The sequence below is a fragment of the Coturnix japonica genome, chromosome 2 (assembly GCF_054131305.1).
Source record: "Coturnix japonica strain WE chromosome 2, WE-NBRP24, whole genome shotgun sequence".
Lineage (NCBI taxonomy): Eukaryota > Metazoa > Chordata > Aves > Galliformes > Phasianidae > Coturnix > Coturnix japonica.
In genome coordinates this window covers 87807526-87827843 of record NC_140664.1, presented here as the reverse complement: position 1 = coordinate 87827843, position 20318 = coordinate 87807526, and the positions used below count along the sequence as shown (strand labels likewise).

The 20318-nt window shown below is 37.1% G+C and overlaps 1 protein-coding gene across 5 annotated transcripts in view; it reads left to right on the top strand.

Annotated features, from left to right (window-relative positions):
• The window catches only part of ADCY2 (adenylate cyclase 2), a 200500-nt gene that overhangs the window by 108551 nt on the left and 71631 nt on the right, over positions 1 to 20318 (top strand). For all 5 annotated transcript variants that reach the window (XR_014942851.1, XR_014942852.1, XM_085537920.1 and 2 more), the window contains exon 5: positions 19588 to 19736. Coding sequence is in view for 3 of the 5 variants with exons in the window: in XM_085537920.1 (XP_085394046.1) it covers positions 19588 to 19736 (149 nt within the window). In the remaining 2 variants the exon portion in view is untranslated. The remainder of the gene's footprint in view (positions 1 to 19587; positions 19737 to 20318) is intronic.

The following is a 20318-nucleotide window of genomic DNA, read 5'->3' as shown; positions in this document are numbered from 1 at the left end:
ATTTTGTTTAAGTCATTGTCTAGGTAGTTTTATTTGATGCCCCATTAACTCAGACTCAAATAGGAATCCAGTGATCTGGTGTTTAGACTATTTCAAAGTTTCTTCCCTTGCCATTGAAGTTTTCATACTCAACTGTTATCAGCTTTTTCACTTCCACTCATCAAATGACTGCTCAAGCAGTAAGGCAGGACCAAATCTGTGAAGTAGTTTTTATTTTTCTGCTCTCAGAAGATAGTGGAAAATCACTCTGTTTGATGACATTACACGGCTAAATGAAGTTTCAGGCTTTAAGGGTGGCTGACAAGCAGAAGCATTCTTACTGCATTGAGCGGGAAAATTCCTGTAGTATTTAGCAAACTATGTGCTACTGTAGTGGGTTTGCCTTGTCCCCCAGCCAAACTCCCACCCAGCCACTCACTTATTCTCTCTTGCCCAAACAGAATAGATGGAAAAAGGTAAGGAAAAGAAGGAATGAGAAAGTTTGAGCTTTGAAGGGTTGAGTTAAAAACAGGGTAATTGCTTACCAGTTCAAGCACAGGAAAAAGTAAACTAGTCATTTGCCATCTAGCATAGTTTTGGGTAGTGAGGAGCAAAAAAGCCAGCACTGAAACAGCACCTTTCATCCTTGATTTCTCAGGCTCAGCTTCTCTCCTTCACTCCTCTCCATCCATCAAGCAGCACAGGGCCATGGATATGTGGTCTGGAGCTGTTCCTCTCTGCTTGCTTCTTCCTCCTCAGTTTTCTTCTGTTTCAGTATGGGCTCTCCATATGCCTTCAGGCCTATGAACAGCTGCAGCTCAAGCACTCCTTGGGCTGTAGTGAATATCTGCTTCACCATGGAGTACCTCTTCCTCCTCTGACTGTGCTCTTTCTCATCCTTTTGTTCCCTTATGCTTTCTCTGGACGTTATTTTCTGCTCTTTCTCATGTATTTTTTCCCTGCTTTGCTGTTGGGCTCATCTGTGTCCTGCACTGGGTTGGTTGCAGAGGTTTCCTGTGCAGCTTTGCAGTTTCCCAAACCTTGCCACCTATGCCCGTATTTGCACATGTGATGACTTCTGAAGAGAAATGGGGAATGTAGTGGCTGGCAACACAGCAGGTCTCGGAGGCAACCAGTGGGTGAGCTGTTTTGTGCTGGCCTTGGTCTTCTGAGCCTTGTTACTTGTTCCCTTCAATTCTGTGCTTTTTTTTTTTTTTTTTTTTTCCTTCTAAAATCTAATCTGTTGTGACTTTAGTTCCTATAATTTCTATAGACCTTCTCTGATTCTTACCTCCAAGTCAAATAGTTTTGCGTTTTTCTGTTCTCTTCTGTATGTTAAATGTCTTTTGGCCCATAAACTCTGATTAAACTTCTGCATAAAAAAATATTCCACTGTTCAGAAAAAGTTACTTCTCCATATTTTCTTTTGCATATCTTATAATTTTTTTTATGTTTTTGTCTATTTTCCATGTTTGTGGAGAGTGGCAGTTTTAGAAGATTGCCTTTACCCAGCAGGGTATGTGATCCTTCAGACCTACTCTTGTTGGAGTAGGTCCTGATATCTTCTTTCCATCCTGACTCTGTGCTGTACTGAGTATTGTGGTATTCAAAAAATGGGAGGTCGGAGGGAAAATTTGTGTGCAATTTGGCTTTGGTAAATTGCCTTTGTTTTTTAGATCTTTTCTGGTCAGTCACAAATGAATTCAGTAATGCTTTTTAAACATCTAAAGGAATCCCTTTGGGCAGTCCAGGACTGATATGTTGCAACAGCAACTGGGGTTATATTTCTTTTCATAAGTAAAACAACAACAACAGTAAAAAAAAAGCAAAGTAAACCTAGTACTCACAGGGATTATGTACAGCTGTAATGAGATCCATGCTGATAATGCTCTTAAAAAGTGTAATTGCAGTAAATAGGTTTACTCCTGAAGAGTAACTCATTGTCTGTATTTTGTAATTTAGAGGCTGCTGGACCCTAATATCTGTGAATAATGAATCTTTTTAATAGCTCTATTTTCCATGCGTATTTACTGGTAGTCTTCCTTCCTTATAAGATACAATTTCAGGTTATTTTAAAATGTAACCTTACATGGTCACTGTATGTTAAAACTGAACATTTGTTTTCTGGTATCATAGGGAAAACAAGTATGTTTGTGACAGCAGTTATAAAAATAGAAGATGGAAGTGTTAGTGTGCCTGTGAGTGGTATTGTGACATGCAAATAGTCTCCAAATATATCCAAGGATGTCTGCTATTTTACTGTACTAACAAGATAATTGCAACGAAATCACAGGCTTCTGTTTTGTTTTTCATGCTATTTTTTTATGTGAAAGTCTGTTGCTCTGTTAATATCTGTTTTTCTAATTAAATTTTATTGCTTATCTTGTGGGTGTCCTGTGATAGACTTACTGTCCATTTTCATAATTTTGTATAAACTGTAGAGCTAATTTTCCTTCCCCATATGCATTTTCTGGAATTTTTGTAAGTTAATGTATGCATCCTCAGTAATTTTGAGAATCAAATGATATGTCATAACCCAATTTATACTCATTAGCATATGAATAGCACATTACTGTTAGCTGATTAATTTTTGCATATAAAATGCAATTAATTATTTTTAATGCTTTTGTCCGAGCTCCATGCAAAGATTCTCAGTGTTGCCAACAGGCTGTCATTTCAAGGCTGTGCATTGCCATAAATAGGTATAGTATAACTCATGTAACTGATTGTACCACCATTTCTTTCTATTTATCTATTTATTTATTTATTTTGTGTTCAGTTAAATCACTATTTGGCCTGTAAAAGGCATACATATACTGTTGCATAGCATTGGCGTTTTAAAGGTATGATTGGCTGAAGGTAAACTGGTTGATAAATGTGAAGATGCACCTAAGAGAACTAGAAATGGCGATGTCATTGTTTAATGAACATGCAATACATCTGGAGTGCAAATAAATATACAGAAGGTGAAGCTCAGAAAGGTCTGGTTATGTTTAAGTAGAACTTAAAATTCATTTGTATGTAGAATCTGTGAAAGTTTCAAGTCAGCTGGATGCTTGTTGAAACCTCGGTGAAATGAAAAATTGTCATATTTGGGTATACATAGGAAATTTCATCATCCCTTCATTTTGAGGAAGCGAATTACTTTTTCACATTAAAACACATGCACAGAAGCCATGTGATAATCCTGAGCTAGCCGTAATAGTGATTTACACTGGCTTCCAGAAAAAGTGTTGTTGGTTTTTAGTTTCTTTTAACCAGTAGGGGTTAATTGAGAGATCTGAGTGTCAGAAACAAAGTGAAAATCCATTGCAGTGTTGGATAAGGACTTCAGTTGCCTTACTTAGTAAGGCAGGATAAATGACCTTTGAGCTGTAGAGAGCTTTGGAAGACAAAGGGAACTTAAAACAGATGGAGAGAGCTGATGGAATGGCCCAAGCATGTCCACTGCTTAAAACAGCTTAAGTTTCCTTCAGAGACTGAAAGAAATCCAATATCCATTCAACGTGCAAAACTGAATCAAAATATGATCTTTTTCAGACATGACTGCTAAAATCATAACAGCATGAATCAAAGGGTTTTCTTCTTCTACAGGTATCACTAGGTGCCTCAAAGATGACAGCAGTGTATAGGAAATCTCTCATACTGTTTCAGAAGGCTTCAAGTTGGTTGTGCATTGATCTTATTCAGTCAGTGGAATTTTGCAGATATAATGACATTAGCATACTTCTGTTGTGTGCAGAAGGGACCAATCATTTGGTCTTTGAAAGTACTTGATGAGTTCTCTCAAATAGCTAATAGTACTCATCTCTACATCTTCCTCCTGTTAGGCTTATCTGGCTTTTTTGTCCTCATAGCCTTTCTTCAGATAATTTAGCAGTAGCAGTAATTTTCAGCCTCCTCTTCTGGCAATTTTTCTTAAGTTGCTAACATCTTGCATTTCCTGCAGTTAGAGAGGAGTTCCTTAGCTCCTTGTTATGAAGAGAGAACATTTGCCAAAGCACTTGCATCTCTTATTGAGTGTAACCATAGACTTTGCATGCTTCTGTCTTCTTTTAAATGATTAACTGCATTTCTCACTTTCCAGCCACAGAATCTGAAGCTTTCTTGCATAAATTTTCCCCAAATTGCCACAACTGTCTATTTACTTGCTATGAAACACCTATCTGAGGAGAAGAAACAGTGAATAGTCTAGCTTTGGAAGGTGTAGCCTTTGTTGACAAGTTGTTACTTCTGAAGTGCTCATTATTTGCAGTTCCTCTGTACCACTGTTCCTCTGAAATGATGCTGGAGTTTTAACTTGTCAATATGGGAGGATAATAAGATGCATTTTTAAAAGGAAGCAAGGAAAATAAAATTACTAGTATGATGTGATACAAGGGGTTTCATTCCATGGAAATGTGTGTTTGAGCTGATCAGGTGCTTAGCCGAACCTTAATGAATGACTCACTCTCTTAGTCTGAAAAGCCCACATATTTATACAAATTTTTCCGTTGCCCTCTGAAAAGGCTTTTATTTTGTGAGGTAGATGTGGTGTTGGGAACATTCAGGCATCAGCTGCAGAGTGAGCACTGTGACAGCTGCTTCTGAGTCACTGCCTGCGTTAGCACGGATGTGGGGTTGTTTACTCTTCAATGAGAGATGCACCGGTGAGCAAGTTAGCAAACTGGAAGGGCTGCTATGACCCAACTGTACCTGTTGGTCTCTGGTAAAACTGGGTGCACCATTTGCCATTCTGTCCCCATCACTGCAAGTTCCCATCTGTCATGTTTCCCATAGCTCTGTGTGGAGCAGTACCTATGTCTGTAGTGTAAACTTAATTAGTAAATTTCTTGATTCTGAAAGGATTATTTTAGCCTTTCAAATCTACAGCTGTGCTGTGGTGTTAGTTGCGTTTTTCAAAGGAGGTGGGCGCTGATAAAGAATACCTTAAATTGAAAGTTGCGTAGCATCCACTGTTGTATGCACTGTATCCTTGGAATAAAATGATTTATAGGTCTATCTTAGAGCATGGTTGCAATGAATTATAGCAGAATGTGATATGAGTAATATGATATGATTTAGTTATATTACTTTGATTTTGTTCTGATTTCATGCTATTGGTATCAACTTTGAAAAGCGTGAAAAACACAGTTTTAAGGCATTCTCTTATCTGCACCCTTTCAACTTGCACATTGATATTCAGTACTTAATTTAAGAAACTATGGGCATTAAAGTTGGGCACTGTTTTGCAAAGGTGCTTTTGATCATGCTTAAGCTAATGTCATGTTGGATGAATTTAAGTGCTTTTTGATACAGAATATAATTAAATGTGGAAACAAATAGTAAGAGTCTTAAAGGACTAAGCTGTGTTCTGCAGGTTACCTGCATTGTCGCCTTGGAAATGTATTAAAACATTCATAATCAAACCTAAGAAAGCAACTTTAACACCGTCTTTGAAAGTGAAGTATTAATTTATTGGTTCTAGACCTGGTTTGTGTTGTCAAGCACAAAGAAGAAGGAAAAAGAAAAATAAAGTGGAGAAAAGCATTACATGTAATTCATGTTTTTATGAAAGCAGATTGATAACGGTAATTTTAAATGACTGCAGGAACACTTGAAGTTGTCCTGAAATAAGTAATTTGTAAACATTTTTAAGAAATAATTTTTTGATCGCTTGGGAAAATGAAATTATACTTGAAAGGAGATATTTCAGTATTCATTTAGCAGCAGTGATTAGAAGGAATGAGGAAGTATGTTTTTAACTGTACTGAAATGATTTATTTTTTTCATAGTAAAAGCATGTTCAGTACTTAGGCCATATGATTCCACACACTAAAGATAGAAAATACTGGTTTTTTTTATTCATCTGCATTTGTTGCAAAACAAAAAAGTTACTCATGTTTATGATTCATTACAGCAGTTCTCTCAAGGTGAAAAGTGGTCAAGGAATAAATAGAATAAATAAAATAACCACTACTAAGTCTTCATATCCTTGAGTTCTTCTGAGAGATCTGAAGAAATATAGGAATTAAACATCTGAAATGCTGATGTGTGAGCAGCTTGCCAGGAGTTGTGCCAAATACTGCTGGGCAGGAGGACCAAAAGGTTTCCTTGGTAGACAAAGGATCTACAAACTTAGGAACCCAGTGTCTGTTTTGGACACGAGTGGTTGTAGAATATGGAAACAGTGAGCAATTGGGTGACGGTGATACATGGAAGAAGAATCAAGACAATATTTGTGGAGAAAACACTAAGAATTGTTAAGTCTTCAATGATGCTGGGGGTGTATGTGATTGATGGGCTTTGATACTGGTTCCCTGTATTTCTGGAATGCAAGATCCCTCACTAAAGAGCCCTGAGGAAATTAAGTAGGGGACATGCCAGATGTCTCCTTATGATCAAATATTTTAGGTTGATCAGTTTGCCTCTCAGAAGATCCAAATCTTTAAAATTTAAATTCCTTTAATTTTCTTTTATGCTCAGATTATTTTTAATGTAATAATTTTCTGCATTTTCTCAAAAAAGTCAAGATTTATGAAAAAATTACCTATCAATCATAAAATAAGCACAGGTCCCGGACACAAAGAATTGCTGTTGGAGCACATAGCACCAGAGTGCTGAGGATTATTCACAGAAGAACTTATTGCTGTGCAGTATGCCACAGTGTGGAGATCTGTCTGCTTTTACAGCGAGCTTTATGCTACTACAGATCAATCTAGAAATAAATTTGATTTATACATTTTTAGATCTTAGTGTATAAAATAAATCTCGAGGTGCAATTTTGCAGATGGCAGTTTATGTAAATTTCTGGAAGATGAAAAGAATACTGAAAGAGTGATTTCTCTGGAATTCATGAGGTGCAAAATTGCTGTTTTGTTTTTTGCTTCATAGAGGCCAGATAGATTAGTTTATGGAGTAACACAGATACGGATCCAAGTGTTGCTGTAAATTCAAAGGCAGGCATTTTCCTTCTTCATAAGAATGTTTATAGCTTGAAAATAACATCTGTGCTTACTACTTACAGTATAGTTTGAGCCCCAAATTTTGATGTAACCTCCCTAGGCAATCAGATCTAGTACTTGTTCTAGTGATTGGCAACACTCCCTGTGGTGGGGGGGCTGGAACTTGATGGTCCTTGAGGTCCCTTCCAAGCTGAGCTGTTCTATGATTCATTGTTGACTGTTAACAACAACAAAAACTCGCAAATAGACGCATCAGGTTAATGTATTTTTAATTTGACTAGCTGGTGCAGTTATTTTTCCTCTTTTTCTAACATAGTCAAACCTCCTATGTGATATTGAAGAAACATGACTGGTCTTCCTGTTTCTCCTGAGCCTTTTCATCCTTTCTGCTTAACATTTTTTTTCTTTTTTTTCTTTTTTTTTTCTTTTTTTTCTTTTCTTTTTTTTTTTTTGTTTTTTTTGTTTTTTTGTTTTCTTTTGGAAGCAGAAACATGAAAATGCCATATTCTGTATGCCTTGGATTTCTGTCTCACTTAGATATACATTAAGGAGTTATTCTTTTGATGCGCTGCTCTTAGAGAGTAGAAGCAAACATCTGAAAATACAGATGTAAAGTTACAGATGAGGAAAGTAAGCTGAAGCTAGCAGCAGTCATTATCAAAATGTCATCCCTCTCTTTGTTTTGAGAGGAAAAATAAACTTTGAAGATGTAAGATGCCAGGTGACCAGTATTTACAGCTTTAACTGTTCCAAATACACGGAAGTTTGCCATGTTGGAAGAGCTGTAGGTTCACCAAAAAGGATGGAGCAACTGCAAGCAGCTGTCAGTAGTTCAGCATTCAATCTCAGACCAGAACCCCAGGCTTCCTTGGGGACTTCACAAGTAAAAAGATATAGGAGAATATCAGAGATCACACCAACCAGATAAAATGGAGAGCTCATCTGTTGTGTTAAATAAGAACTGCTTTGGGTACGTGCTGTGTCATGATTTGAATAGCAGTTGTTAGAGACTAAAGTATGAGCTCTGGCAATAAAAGCTTCTCAGACTTTTTCTGAACATGAAACAACCTTCACCCCCCACACACTTCTGCTGTTCCTTCTGCACAGCAAGGATTTGGATTTTCTCCACGCATTGGACATGGTCTTAGTGCCTGACTTCGGTGGGATCTCTTTTCCCTAGGTGACAAAGCACTTGAAAGTCAGGCATTTACTACCTCAGTGTTTCATTGGATTAAATCGGAAATTTCCCTCTGAGCCTCTGAGTGCCTAAAACTACTGTGTAAAACACTGGAAATTGTATGTGCATAAATATGAAGATGTTACTTGGAGCTTTTGGGAGGATAAAATGAAGGTAATCAGAAAGCCTTAATCCTTGATATAATTTACAGAATTTAAATTTTGCAGTGAGTGAGCACCTTATAACCAGTGCTCATGAATGATTTGCCACATGTCCAGCTTCTTGGCTCACCTGGGCCACATCTATGAAAGATGCTCTGAAAGTAATGCCTCCTATTTATTTCTGTGGAAACAACAACCAATACAAAGAGCACAATAACATAATTTGGTAGAGCAGATTCTTTGCTGCAGATTGCTATTTTGCAACATGGTTACTGTTATTAACTATGTATTTTTAGCAGCAATGAACAAGAACCTGCATGCCATGCTTGTAATAGTCTGAACTTGTGGAGGTGACCTGTTGTCACAACACCCATCAACTCACTGTGCTGACATCCACTGTTTGGTCTCCATAAACATTGAGCAAGCATCAGTGAATGTCAGTGGGTGCCATTATTTCCACACGGAGGAAGTCAGTGACACACCTTCACTTCCACATCAGACACCGTTCTACCAGGCTGTCCCTCTGCTTCCATCTGTCACACAATGACATAATGTAAGAGAATATTGGCAAAAAAGTTCAACCTCTACTGCCATATCACCACCGACTGCCTTTGATGGTGTGGCCAACATAATAAAATAGAGAGCAATGCTTTCAGAGCAGCCCTTATAAAATATATAATATAGTTAATGTAGATAAGCAACAAAACTTTTTTTAAAATTTATTTTTATTTTTTAATTAAAACATAAAAAAAGAGGAACAGAACCATAGTACTTGTGGGATATATGATCTTGTTTTTGTGAAACTAACTGACCAGACTTGTTTGATGGCAGTGGCCACAATTCTTATTGTGCTCTCAAGGTGTTTGTCAGGGATTTTGGTTGTAATTTTACTCCTTCTGAGTTTCATCCTTGAAAAGAGTTCTTCATAAATGTATGTACTGCCAGAAGCGATGACAGGATTAATTATTGATTGTGTAGTGAGGGATATTTCTCCCTGCTAAGAGAGGGCTTATACAAGTATGGTAAAGAGACAAGATCAGATTTTTGATTGTCACTCTGCATGTTGCGTTTGAAAACTTGCAAGTAATGTATTTCTGTGTGGCTGATATGGAGTCACAAATAAACAAAAGAAATTGATGATTTTTTCAGCAATCTTGAAACCTATTATTAAATTCCTGCATCAAAATGGAAAGTGCAACTGCGTATTTCTTGCCATTCACAAGACTGTGTTTAGCCAATGTATCAAAATCCATGAACTTACTTTCTGTCATTTGAGTTGGCATTGAAGCCTGTGCCCTGGTTTCAGCCTAGGAAGAATGCTGTGTGATGGGTGTACACTCAGGGTTGGGATGGGCTGCTTGTCAGGTAGAGGCACTGCGGTGGAAGACTGGGCTTGGGGGGTGGCTGCAGTGCGATCTGTGCAGGGCCACAGGTTGAATGTGGCTGGTTTATCATGTACCTGCTGTTTTCTTCCTGCTAAAGTTCATCAGAATACCAAGATTTATTTCTTCTTCTTCTTTTTTTCCTTTATGTTTATTTTCCAGTGGGAGCGTAGATTTTTCATTTAAAACTTTATTTAGTAAGTTGCAAATACAACTTTCAAAGATCAGCTAGGAGACTTGCATGGGATATAAATAAAGTCAATAAATGAAATAGAAACTTTAATTCCCAGCTTACAGATATAATCATTATTGTTGCCTTTAGACAGTTGTAACAGAAGGTCTGATTTATAAGTGCAGTAACAGAGTATACTGCTCTCTGATTTCTTCTAAGGGTGACTCAGCTTTTTGTTCTTGGAGGTTAGGAAGCGAGCCTTGAATGAAGTGACGCTTACTGCTTCTCTGTAAGAAGTGTTAAAATATACTGCTTACATCACTGAAATTTATAATCCCTGCTTCACTAGTACTAGAACAGATTTTACTGTAGGCTTTCTTTTCATTCATATTTGAATGGCATGTTTCTTGAAATAATTATTTCTCGAATTACATTTTCCCTCCATTAAAGTAAGTCATTCTATAGGCTTGTTATTACCCACCTCTACTTCCGATGAATCCAGTCAAAATACTGAGACTTTTTTGTTCACCTTCATTCCTGTCTGGTTCTGCTTCTTACTGCTTGTCTGACCCATTTTGAAGTGTTTATGAGCCCGCAGTAGGAATAGTTGGGTGACCGATCCTTTGTTTTCATCCTTTTGTGTGGTGATAAATGTTTGATAACACAAATGTCTGCTGTGTGGTATTCAGTAAATACCACGCTAGTTATATCACTGAAAACAGAAATTCAGTCTTCCATGTGCATGGCTGTTAAAACAGTATCTTGAGAAGTCTGAGAAAATCACCTACTTCATGCTAACTGGAAGACCAAAGAGGACTCATGCTGTTTCTATTCTGTAGGTATCAATCTGCTAATTAAGTGCTGTAGAAATACTTTTTCTTTTGATTAGATGATCTCAGCAGCAAGGTTTGACCCGAAACTGGACAGCTGGAGACTTCTGCTTTGGGGAAGTGGCCTTATATACATTTCACAAGCAACAATCTAGAATATGTTTTTTGACATCTGAGAGATTATTTGGAAAAAATACAAAAAGTGGTGAAGAGAGAACTTTCTCATTTCTAATGAAAAATCCAGAAAAGTCACCTCATCAGAATATTAAATAAAATGTATTTGGAGTTTGTGCTTAATCGTCTAAACAAAACGGGAAGAACAAAAACAGCTTGGATATTTCAGCTGTTCTTATTTTATTTGAAGAAGGTAAAGAAAAAGAACACAAGCAGTTAATGATATTTGGTACTAATATGTTGTTGACAACCATTTGTAGAAATTTTTTTCGATATATCTCTTAAACTCCCCAGCAGAAGACTTCCAGACCTGTCAGTAATATACCTGACATAATAAATGTCATGGAGTTAAAAAGGAATCTTCAGCTGCTACTTTGGCTTATTGCACTGTCAGGCTCTTCTACTTTCATACCCGTGCAGCTTCTGACACACGCTCTTCCTTGATTATTACTCTTCCCTGATAGGTAAAGAAAATGAAACTGTATATATTTGGTGTATGTACTTCCTACATTAAGAAAGTGACTTGATAAAGAAAGAACCAAGTATATAATGCCTTGCTCATCAGTGGAATGGCCTAATGTCTGTAGAAGACATTTCACTTCTTTTCTTGGCGATGATTGATAACCTAAATGAAATTTCTCTTGGCAGCTGAGCATACTTCATTCAATGTTCACACCTTCTTACTAATATATTAATTTTTTGAGTGTATTTAATGAAAAATATGTAATATATATACACAAAGAAACGAAGGTTGTTCTTGCTCTGAGTTTTCAGTGGCTTTTTGTGTCTTGGGTTGCAGAGAGAATGCTTATAAGATATGGTGTTCCTTACTGAAATGCAAGTGTGTGAATTTAGGTGAGGCTAGACTCAGTATGTGTGCTGTATCATGCTTATGCCAGCTTTGTAGTACTTCACTGTCCTGACATAGTAATGACTGTTAATCTTATCAAACACAGTTTGCAGAATGCTCCTTCTGGCCATTCAGCAGTAGCCTTGATATTCATAGACCTTAAAGCAAGACTTAACAGGATCAAACTGAACCTAACCTTGAAATCACGTCAATTAAACAGCTGGGGGCTATGTATGTCCTTATTTTCTGTTCTTACTCTATTGTTTTACTGTTTACTGTCTTGGAACAGTAAGCAGCAGCAGATATGCATGTATTCTGAAGACGTAGTGATCCTCATTTGCAAAATTAGTCATAGACAGCCAGCATATGCAAAGGATAATTTATGCATAAACATTAAGCATCCCTTGAGTTCCTTGAAGGAATTTGTCTTTGCCAAATACGTGGTGAGCTTATGCATTTAAATGAGGTTTCAGATGATCCATCCACTGAAACTGTTGCAGAAAAGTGGTGTTTTCAGGTAACTTTAGTGGTATGTGAAGATGAAAGTGACCGAGATGTTAACTACACAGACACAGAGCTATTCAGCAACAAATGATCTAGGCACACTGAGTGTGCAGAATGATGCACATTTAGCATGAAAATCAATATTGCCTATTCCTAAAAGCCTTGGTTGGTTGTATTGAGTTCTGCTGTTGCTGAGCAAATATGCCTGGCTGCAGGTGTTTTGCCTTTAAAATATTATTCACTGCACTCCCTTCTGGAGCCTTGGCTGAGAAATCAGATCTGGCCCAGGGGCAGTGCAGGGAGGGCAGCCAGTTTCACATAGTAGCTCTGGGGAGGAGATCAACATGTGCCTCTTCTTCCAGCCCATGCCAAATTCCTGACCTGCAACTGGCTTCTTGAGGTGACTTCATTGCCACTGTGTAGTACCTTCCTGTTGATCACTGTGTGCTTTCCCCTGCTCCAAAGCCCTGACCTGTGCATGGTTCCATCATAGATGTGTTCCTTCACCATGGACTGGTCTGGAGATCAGGTCCCTCACCTGCCCCCCCACCAAGATTGCCACACTCACGCAGCCATGGGCCCTCAGTTAGGGCCCAGTCCTCTTGATACTCTGCATGCCTGGCTTCCTTCTGGCTGGAGCAGCAGAGACATTCTGCTCCCAGAGTCCTGTCATACTACTTATGTATAAATAACCTTGTGAGAAATTGTGTTCCTTGGCTGGTGAAGTATAGAGGAACAAGGGGACAATACTCTCATTCGGTTTATGTGTTTAAGTTTTCAGGGCTTAATTTTCTGATTTGTGATGTTACCAGCCTTGAAGTTTCCCCTACAGGATCATGAAGAAAGAAGGTTTCATGTTGTCATACTCAGTAATTTACAATATATATATATACTTTTTCACTAGAGGAAAATAAAAAAATACAGAGATGAATGTTAGCAACACAAAGCCATTTAAGAGGCTGTTAATGGGCAGATCTGTATTCATAATTCTGTCAATCAGAAAAGATGTCACCTTTGGCTTAAAGTCTGTATTAACTACAAGTGACAGGAAAAGCAGAAATTAGAAACATAAAAAATGTTTCTGTATTTCAGAGGTTGTGATACATAGAAATAATCCTTTCTCACTTTTTTCAAGGCTGAATACAGTTTGAAAGTATTCCAAGAAAAGAAACAAACAACACAAAAAAAAAAACCCTATACTTACAAAGAGATGGACTGCAGCTAGATCGGAAGAGTAAAAATAATCAGTATGGAATAATAGACTGATAGGATTATTTTGTATTTGTAAATAAATTGAAGGATATACTTTATTTTATAGGAAATAAAGTGGAAAAAAAATGTTTTAATGAGAAAAAAACCAACAACTTTGTTTTAAATAACTTTTTAAAATTAATAGATTTCATTAAGATGCTTGAAGTAAAGATGTTGAATGTGTCCATTAAAAAACTACTGCCGCTGCTATCCATCAAAAGATCACAATCTAACGAGTTTTGAACAGGGTAACTGAAATTTTTCAGTGAAGAGATTCAACGAACTGATATTTGTATAGTGTTCTGCAAGAACCAATTCTCATTCTTTATGCTATTATGCATATTTTATTAGTGATCTAACAGATATATACAGAAATCTTCACAGACAATAATTGTTGCAGAAAAGCAAAATATTGGGTTGTTAGTCAAAACAGTAATGTGGAATACTTTAAAACTTCATTCAAGTTGAAATGCTCATTTGTAATAGCTGTCTATAAAGTCATTATTCTTACAGCAAAGAGTGTAAGTCTTAGGTAGAAAACTGCAAAGTTGTAACATTGAAAGATATTTTGCAGCCATAGCAGACAGGAAACACCAGCAGTGTTAGAGCAGAGATTTGTGTAGTGTAAGTTGTGAATGTCTTCGGGGAGTGGGAGAAGAGAGTGCGTACATTAATGTCTTTGCATACTGGAGCATGCATGAAAAGTTGTGTTAAAGGAACTTATAAAAATGCGTGAAGATTGTAGAGGATTTAGAGAAGAGACTGTAGAAAATAGCGGCAGGAGATTTAAGAGGCTAAAAGTCTGTTTACTTGTTCAAGATGAAAATGAAGTTATCTGTTTAGTGTTTAGCTTCTTTACAGGAAAAATGTAATTTTCATCTGAGACAGCTGCAATGGGACCAAGATGAAGAAATAAGAAATACAGAACACGTTTTAAACAATTTTTTACCAGTTTGTCTAATACAGCAGTAGAACAGATGGCTAAAGAATTGATGGATTCCACATCGCTTGGTTTCTCTGTTGTTGAGATTAAATACTTTCCTTAGTGCATATGAGTAAAACACAAGGTATTGGTCCCAGTGCAAAGGTTATAAGGCTTGTGGAAGTTTTTTTCAGTTTTTAAATTCAGCAGACTGAATTTAAGGGAATAATATCTCCTACTTGTTGAAACTTCATCTCTCTTTCCAGTTAGGAATTTGAGTCAGCTTTAATAAAAAAATAAAGGTGTTTATCCTAGTAGGTATATTTGAAAGACTTCATGGGATCTAGGAAGAAAGAACTGTAATTTGCCAAGTAAGCATCCTGTTGATCCCTGACTTCATCAGCCAAATGGCAGATTCATCATTGTGTGATTGTCACGGGTTACTTAGATTTACCTATGCCCGTGACAGGGGAAGCCACCCCGTGGGCCCCCCTCCCGGGGCCCGGAAAGGAGGGGGAAAAAGGGAGTGGGATAAAACAGCGACAATCTAAGGAGGAAAAACTTATTTTACTAAATATGATACCGAAATACAAGATAACACAATATAATATAATTGAGGCTAACAAATTGAACGAAACAGAGAGAGAGAGTCCCCGAAAACCGAGAGGCCTACTGTGAACTCTAGGTGACACGGCTGGAACGCTTCCCACTCTCCGAGAAGTTCGAGAGAAGAAGGAGGGCACTCCAGCCTGGGAACGAGATTATACAGCGTCCTGGACCCATGACTTATCATTAACCCTGTTGTTCTCTGGGATATGTAGTCTTCTTCTGTGGACTGCACATTCAATAGAAGTATCCATACTTTACATGATGTTATGATGTGGAATACTGATAGCAAAATTACAAAATTACAAAACCATGACAGTGATAAAGAATTGGTGACTCCCTTTATTGTAGATTATTTCTTGATACATTTCAAGGGCAAACAAAAATTTGCATTTATCCTTGTTTACTTGTTATCTGTGTTGTGAAGCTGGATGGCTAATTTCTTTTAGAGCTCTCACTGCTGACTTACTGACCTAGCTTGTCACATAGACAACATCAATTCGATAACATGATCTAGGCTAAAGAAAAGTGAAGCTGTATTCAGTGCCCCAAATGGCATTATAAGAGATAAAAATATCTGCGTTGGAATATATGGGACAAAAATGTCCCTTTACTACTTAATTGATCTACACATATATCATTTATATATATACATTGTAAATAGATACATAACATACATTTAGTTTATATATTCAAAGGGGGTGGGGGGGAAGAGAGCCCTATCAGAATACTTCTGTTTCTCCATGATTACGTTCTGTTGTCTGTATTACTCTGGATATGAGAGTAGATGGAGAACTGTTTTCTTTTTGGCCTTTAAATCTATAAGTTTTTTAAGTTACTTACGCTTAAGTGAAGAGTCGAAAGCCACGAAGTCTTGTACAAATGAGTGAATCAAAGTTAGTAGTTTACATAATGATACAGTAGTGAGTAGATGAAGTACTATTGCCTTGGACCAAAAAGAGTTTGATTTGTGAAATAAGCACTTAAGAAAATATACTGTTCCAAGCATTTGAAGCTGTTTTTTCTTGCTTATGGCATAAGACCAGCATGACCTCCGTTGTGCAAAGTACAGCAGATTTAATTGCTACTTTGCAAAAACTGATGTAGAGCTATGATCTTTAACAGGTACACTAATTTATTCAAGCAGAAGTTTATCAAGCTTTAGGTAAGTGATGTGTAGGTGGGAATGATGGGCAAAATCATCTATGTAAGTCAGGGACAATTCTAAAAAGGAAGTCTACTTGCATATGTGAATTTGGGAGTCACAGCTTGACAGATATCGCTGAAAAGCCTCAGTTAGACAATCTAGGGACGATGACTACTTGCTTGCCGTGTGGTGGGATCCAGATGAATGTATTCAGAAAATAACATAGCATTTAACACTTCCAGTATTTATGGGTATTAAAATGTTGAATTCAGCATGGATTGTGTTCTTGGTCTTATGGTCCTACAACTCAAAGCTCCCAGATACAAGAGGTTTGAGTGGTGAGCCCTAGAGAGTACTGATAGTCAAATAGCCTTGCATACTTGAAACACGTGTACTGACTGTAAAGTTATGTTGGTAATAATTCAGTGAAATACATTCTTGAGAAGATGTTCGCTACCATGATAGAACAACAGTTTCTCTTTCAGTACAAGTGTGCACTGCTGTTATTTTTAGCCTGGAGACTTCTAAGCACTTAATCTGGACCTGCATTAAAAATTACGTGTACTGCAATTCTGAAAATGACTTCTTTGTCTACTGCAAGTGGACGTTTTTTCTCAAAGTTGTTGTCTAATATGTCAGTTAATGTGTTGATTTTAGTTTTGAGAGGATAATATAGAATCTATTGTCAAATAAAAAACCATCATATGCAGCATTCTTTGTTGACTATGTTCTTCACACTGTTCCACTCTGCAGAAATTTCAGTGTGCAACATTCAGTGATATAACAGTTTTGATCCTTCTCTCGTACCCTTTATAGCCATTGGAGATTGCAAGATTAGAAGAGGGTTCTTAACAATCTTCTAGCAGGAAGGAGAGTTGATGGTGCATCTTGAACCATTTTGTATTTGGCTAGCTCACTAGCCCATCTTCTGAAGTAGCTGAGATTCAGCTTCTTTCACAGTAGTCTTTCAGTGAGCGGAACTCAAACTAATAATCTGCATGCAACATAGTCTGTGACTTGGTAATGCACTGTCAGACAAGAGGTTAGTTGAGCTGCACTCACTGTGTGTGATTGACAATAACCTTTATGTTGCATCTTTGAAAACATGGAAGGAAAATTTTCTTTTGGATGAGAGTTCTGATGTGATGAACAGTTTCACCGTGAGATCTATGCAGGATGAGATGGTGGTCTGGGGTGGAGAAAAGAAGATGGGAAATGTCCCATCTCCCCTGCTGTCTCCTACAAAATGACAACATTCTGTTTTCCTTTTCCTCTTAAGACTTGTTAGCTTATAGTCGGCTTTCTACTGCTTCCTGCAAAGCCTTTTTCTATTGCTTTATTAAAAACTTCTGTTTCTGTTCTTTTTGACTTTTTCTCCTGCCACTCTGAGATTTCCATCAGTAGCAACCTGAACACTGAGTGTCTGCCTCACCACTTCCTGGAATCATAACAATCACTGGAAAATAGTGATCTAACTTGAATTTACTAGCCAGATCACAACAGTAGCAGACTGAAGTAATACTGGAATTAAGACAGCTTAGTTCTTTGTTTAATGATAAAAGCGCTAATTTTTTCCATGACACCAAATGTATGGCACATTTGGGTTTGTTTGGTAAACAGCAACTTGCAAGAGTAAGCCTTCATTATGGACAAAGTACTACTGGTTTTGGAGAGATTCTTAATAAGCTAGCAGAATATCTTCACAAAAGACCAGTGGTGGACTATATTAAAAATACAAATCCATTGACTTCTTGGGTGTGTACCTCATACACTGCCCAACTGCACTAAATTACTCATTCATTTCAAGAACTAAGGCTATGTTAACATTTTGATGAAAAGTCAACTTTAGGTGCTTTTCACAGTTATAGTGTTCCAAATCTGAGATTGTGGCAATAGGAAACAGTATATAGTGTATATATAGTTTGCCTTTACTTCTTGCTTCCTTTAGTCAGACTAGAAATGTGCCTTTGCTTTGATGATTTACCTTGTGATTTATCTTACTATTTCATGGAATCATAGAATGGTGTGAGTTGAAAAGATCATCTAGTTTCAACCCCCCTGCTATGTGCAGGGTCACCAGCCACCAGACGAGGCTGCTCAGAGCCACGTCCAGCCTGGCCTTGAATGCCTCCAGGGATGGGGCATCCACAACCTCCTTGGGCAACGTGTTCCAGTGCATCACCACCCTCTGTGTGAAAATTTGTGTGGTGTGACTTAGTGTACAAATGTGTATCAAGATTACTTCTAGAACTCAGCAAATTGGTTCAATACTACTTAGTAGCAAAACAAGATTCTGTCTTAGCTGGCTGAAATAGAAGGGTTTTTTTGCCAAACATGTACAGGATTGGATCCATAGGTCTTTTGTATGCTAATGTTGTGCTCAGAGCTATGCAAATACTGTGGGGAATGGAGGGTCTTCATTACGTCTTACAGAGATAGCCAAGTGAGCTGTAAATTTCAGAGATGCTATAGCACTGTTAATGCTGTGATCTACTCAAGGCCATTAGACCTGAACAAGGATAATTATCCTAGACAGTGTTGAATTAATGGTTATGCTGCTTCTGGTTCCCTTGGATAGGACTGCAAACACTGCAAAACTACATGTTGTAAACCACAGAGAATGCATCACTATGAATAATATCTGCAGAATTTGCACATTTTGAGGTCATCCTCTTTTCTGGCACAGCTATTTTTCTCTTTGCTTCCATCATGGGCTTTCACAGGGGCCATCTTGCTCCACATTTGTTCAGTATTCCATTTTTTGTACTTAAGCAGGTTTAGCCTCTCCCTACTGCCCTACCAGAAAATAGAGAGTTCCCATGGGAATTCCCCTTTTGAGGTGGAGTGTGATCAAAACTGAAATTGTTTTTTATTTTGCAGAGTTCTAGCCATTCTCTGGTTAGTTCTGAAGTAGAAAATCAATGAAAAGCTGTCATGGGTAAAGTAGGCAAAATTAAAACGTACTGAGGTAACAGAGCTTCTGAAGGAGATCGTTAAATGTAATACCAAGAAAAGATTGGGATTTTTTTTTTTAATTTTTTTTTTACTTTTTCCCCATATATTATTTTTTTCCTATTTGCTTTAGCATATTTTCAGATTCTTTGGAATATTTTTTCAAAACTTCATTTTGGAAAGTGCCAAATTAAAGTAAGTGGAGAATATGTATCAAGATTGGTTATTTTGTATTCATATAGAAAAGTTAAACATTTTGCATGTGTTCTGTGTCTGAGTTTATCTTTTTAGTCTAAAATATGCTGAAATAGGCATTGAAAGTACACCTAATAAAAATAAGTAGTACTTGTAAATATGTGTATATCTCTGTCAAGTTCTTGAATGATTTAATTAATTTTGGAGGCTTTATCAGGCAAATGCAAGCCTTATGGAACTGTTAGAGCATCTTCACAGTATACAATGCCTTGCACAGCATTGCTTCCATGCTGATTCTGCTCTCATTCAAGAAATTGTGGATGTTTCATTTTAAATTTTAGGAGCGTCTTCTTCTTTCTTTACTGCCTGCTCACATTGCCATGGAAATGAAAGCAGAGATCATTCAGAGGTTACAAGGTCCCAAGGCAGGTCAGCTGGAAAATACAAACAACTTCCACAACTTGTATGTCAAGCGACACACCAATGTAAGGTATTGTACTGGAATAAAATTCATTACAATGTTAAAAAGAAGAGAAAACATCGAGTAACTAAGAAAATTGTTGTTTTAATATATTTTTCAATAACTTAATGTTCAATATCTAGCATATTTTAATTTATTGGATGCTGACAGCTCCGTGTTCCAGAACAGCAAAAACGATAATGCAAAGAAGGTTTGTTTAGAAGATGAATGTTTAGTAAAAGCATAAACAGGCTTTCTTCATAATGTCTCGATTATTCAGCTTAAAGTACCAAATCCTGCCATTGTTTATTCTAGCTGAAATTGTGGTTTGTGACTTATATTACTCTGAATTAGTAATTTTCATAACTAGAGCCATTTGTCAGGTTATAAATAATGTAAATAGAAACTGCTGTATCGTATACATGCTTTACATAATATCTAAAGATGAAATATTCTGCTGAAAAATCTAATTACTAATTGATTATGAGTTTCTAGAAGTTAAAAAATAAAAATAAAAAAAAGATGGTTTCTTTGCTGAAGACACAAAAAAACCAACACACTGAGGTGAAAAAATTAACCATTTCTTTCAAGTATTCATTTGTATTTATAAAC